Source organism: Nicotiana tomentosiformis, chromosome 6 (genome assembly GCF_000390325.3).
Source record: "Nicotiana tomentosiformis chromosome 6, ASM39032v3, whole genome shotgun sequence".
Lineage (NCBI taxonomy): Eukaryota > Viridiplantae > Streptophyta > Magnoliopsida > Solanales > Solanaceae > Nicotiana > Nicotiana tomentosiformis.
In genome coordinates, this window is record NC_090817.1 from 18196080 (window position 1) to 18200368 (window position 4289).

General features: G+C 44.0%; 1 protein-coding gene across 1 annotated transcript; it reads left to right on the forward strand.

Moving 5' to 3' along the window:
* The first annotated feature begins 2871 nt into the window (after positions 1-2871).
* Positions 2872-3885, forward strand: LOC138893636 (uncharacterized). Its single transcript, XM_070178280.1, has 2 exons — positions 2872-2989; positions 3548-3885. The coding sequence occupies exons 1-2, from the start codon at positions 2872-2874 to the stop codon at positions 3883-3885; spliced, it is 456 nt and encodes a 151-aa protein (XP_070034381.1).
* The last annotated feature ends 404 nt before the right edge of the window (positions 3886-4289 follow it).

Genomic DNA, 4289 nt, shown 5'->3' on the forward strand with positions numbered 1-4289 from the left:
CAAGAACCAAATGGGTAGAGGAGATTTTCAAGATCCATTTCCTCCCCAAAGTGTTGGTAAGTGATTCTAAACCATTTTATTTCAATTACCAATTACATTCCTTGAATTATCAACCATAAATCTAGAGTTTTTATGGTAGAATTAGGGGTTAGGGTAGAAAATAGGGATTTCGGGAATTTGGGGATTTATGCCTCAATTTGAGGTCGGATTCTAAAACTAATTACATATTCGGGCTCGGGGGTGAATGGGTAAAAAGATTTTGGTCCGAACCTCAGGTTTTGATCAAGTGGGCCCGGGGTCGATTTTTCGACTTTTGGAGGAAAAATTGGAAGAACTTAATTTAGGCAATATAATTGATTCCTTTATCAATATTTGATATTATTGAGTCATTTTTGAATAGATACGAGTGGTTTGGAGGTGAATTCCAAAGGAAAATCCATGATTGAGGATTTAGTGATCTTCGGAGCGAGGTAAGTGTCGTGTCTAACTTTGGCTTGAGGGAATAGGTATTATGTGAGTAACTGCTACATGTTTTGTTGCTGAATACGATGTATAGTTAAGGTGACGAGCATCTATACATTGTGGTCGAGTCATAGCATGCGAGTGAAATTCCATTTTCTTGCAAATTTGTTAATCTTAAATCTTGTTATCCATGCTTACTGTTGTTGAAATATTGGGAGACTTGTACCTGGTTCCACCAAGGTTGATAAAATTTTGAAAATAATCATTGATGAAATACTGATTTCTTGTGAAACTTCTCTTTATCCATTGTTATTGATTCTATGAATTGTGAGGAAGAGTGTAAAGCACGAAGGGTGATGCCGTGCATGATTTACTTATATTGTGAGGAAGAGTGTAAAGCACGAAGGGTGATGCCATGCATGATTTATTTATATTGTGAGGAAGAGTGTAAAGCACGAAGGGTGATGCCGTGCATGATTTATTTATATTGTGAGGAAGAGAGTAAAAGCACGAAGGGTGTTGCCGTGCAATCTTGTTTATTACTTGGTGAGGTTGAGAGTAAAAGCACGAAGGGTAATGCCGTGCCGATTTTTCCTTGCTGTCTTGATTGATCATTTCGTTTAAAAATTTGCGATTTAATTTTGTCTTTTCATTATTCTCACTCTTTATGTGGTATTTCCCCCACTGTATGTTCCCCTCCCATTATTTCGGCATTATTATTTTACTTATTGTTGTTGCTTCTAGTATGATTATACTGTTCAGATTATATGTGAGTGTCTTGTCTTAGCCTCGTCACTACTTCACCAAGGTTAGGCTCGACACTTACCAGTACATGGGTGTCAGTTGTACTGATGCTATACTCTGCACTTTCTGTGCAGATTTTGATACCGGCTCAGGTTGATCGAGATTTGCTACTAGTCTGCTGTCCGGAGACTCAAGGTAGATCTGTCGACTTTCATAGAACTTGAAATCCTTGTCTATCCTTTATGTCTTACTGTTTTCTTTCGTTCAGACAGTTGTATTTCTTTTAGACTATTACTTGTTGTAAATTCTAGAATGCTCGTGAATTGTGACTCCAGATCTGGGTAGTAGTAGTTAATACAGATTTATGATATTCCGCACTTGTTATATTTTATTGTAGTTAATTAATGTTAATTACGGTATGGAAATAAGAAATTGGTAAATGATTCTCTAACGTTGGCTTGCCTAGCAAGGGAAATGTTAGGCGCCATCATGGTCCCGTCGGTGGGAAATTTCAGGTTGTGACAGTTGGTATCAGAGCACTAGGTTGCCTAGATCTCACGATTCACGAGCAAGCTTAGTAGAGTCTGGAGGATCGGTACAGAGACGTATGTGCTTATCTTCCAGAGGCTATGAAGTTTAGGAACAAGTTTCACTTCTATTCTGCTCTGTCGTGCGATTTTGCTTTCTCAATACTGATTGAACTTTTCTACTCTTATTCTCTCGCAGATGGCGAGAACATGTACCGCTTCCTCAGCTGAGCAGCAGCCAGAGCCTCCAGTGACAGCTCCTACGCTGGGCAGAGGTCGAGGTCGTCCCAGAGGCCAAGGCAGGAACAAGGCTCATCTTAGAGACAGAGCAGCAGCCCCAGCATCGGAACCTCAGATAGAGATTGACGAGGAGGTTCCAACCCACACTGTTCCTGTCGAGCTAGCTCAGGTTCCGGAGGGGTTCATTGCTACCCCAGTACTTCAGGATGCTTTGGTCTGTTTGGTGGGCCTTATGGAGAGTGTGGCCCAGACTGGCTTATTTCCCATGGCACCAGCAATCTCTCATGCTGGAGGAGGAGCCCAGACTCCTAGCACTCCCGCTCCGGAGTAGATAGCTCCCCAGTATCAGGCTCCAACATCTCAGCCAGTTAGATTAGTTCAGTCGGTTATTGCGGCGCAGGTCGGAGATGGGCCAGCTATGTCTTCTGAGGCTTTATGGAGATTGGACAGGTTTATCAAACTCTTTCCTGTTCACTTCAATGGTGCTCCTTCAGAGGATCCCCAGGAGTATCTTGACAGTTGTCACAAGGTTTTACGGAACATGGATATAGTGCAGACCAATAGGGTCGATTTTGCTGCATTTCAGATGATTGGTTCCGCCAAGAAATGGTGGAGAGATTACTTGTTGACCAGACCAGCTGAGTCACCTGCTCTTACTTGGGACCAGTTCTCTCAGCTCTTCATAGAGAAGTTTCTGCCTATCACATTGAGGGAGGAGCGTCACCGTCAGTTTGAGCATCTCCAGCCGGGCGGTATGACTGTTACTCAGTATGAGACCCATTTTGTGGATTTGGCTCGTCATGCTATTCTTCTGCTTCCCACCGAGAGAGAGAGAGAGAGAGAGAGAGAGAGGGTGAGGAGGTTTATTGATGGACTTGCTCAGCCTATCAAATTACAGATGGATAAGGAGATTGGGAATGAAATTTCTTTCCAGGCTGCTGCTAATGTCGCCAGACGGGTCGAACAGGTTCTTACTCAGGGTGGTCAGGGGTCTGACAATATTTTTCGTCATTCCGGTGAGTTCAATGATGCCTCACCTAGAGGCAGGAGTACTTTTGGTAGAGGCCATCCTCCCAGGCCATTTCATTCAGCGCTTCAGGCATCTCACGGTGCCTTAGGTGGTCGTGGCCCTCAGATACATTATTCTAACTAGCTAGCCTACAGTGCACCACTAGCTCCTATTAGTACACCTCCACTCCAGAGTTATCAGGATGGTTATTCAGGACGACATGGTCAGTTTCAGGATCAGCAGTCACAACAGCCGAAGTTATGTTATAGTTGTGGTGATTCGAGGCATATTGCTAGATTTTGCCCTGGGGAAACGGGCAGCTCACAGCATTAGAGTTCTCGTGCCATAGTTCCGGCACCAGTTGCTACACCACCTGCTCAGCTAGCCAGAGGCAGGGGTCAGGCAGCCAGAGGTAGAGGCTAGACTGTTAGAGGTGGAGACCAACCAGCTAGAGGTCATCCCAAGGACGTAGTTCAGGGTGGTGGGCCCCAACCCCAGTGTTATATTTTCCCAGACAGGCCTGAGGCTGAATCATCTAACACTGTTATCACATGTACTGTTTCAGTTTACAGTAGAGATGCTTCAATTCTGTTTGATCCAGGATCTACTTACTCTTATGTGTCATCCTATTTTGCTTCCTATTTAGTTGTGCCCCGTGATTCTTTGAGTGCTCCTGTGTTTGTATCCACACCAGTGGGTGATGCTATTTTTGTAGATCATGTTTATCGTTCGTGTGTGGTCACCCTTGGGAGTCTTGAGACTCATGTAGATCTCCTACTTTTCGACATGGTTGATTTTGATGTCATACTAGGTATGGATTGGATGTCACCTTATCATGCTATATTAAATTGTCACGCCAATATGGTGACCTTAGCCTTGCAAGGGTTTCCTCGATTAGAGTAGAGAGGGAATCTTGGCCATTCTGCCAGCAGGGTTATTTCTTATGTGAAGGCTCGGCATATAGTCGAGAAAAGGTGTCTAGCTTATTTGGCTTATGTACGCGATTCTAGTGCGGAGGTTCCTTCCATAGATTCGGTGCCGGTTGTTCGTGAGTTTCCAGAGGTGTTTCATGCAGACCTGCGGGGGATGCCACCCGCCAGGGATATTGATTTCTGTATTGATTTGGCTCCGGGCACTCAGCCTATTTCTATTCCGCTATATCATATGGCCCCGCTAGAGTTGAAAGAATTGAAAGAGCAGTTGCAAGATTTGCTTGATAAGGGCTTCATTAGACCTAGTGTCTCGCCCTGGGGTACACTTGTGTTGTTTGTGAAAAATAAAGATGGATCGATGAGGATATGTATAGA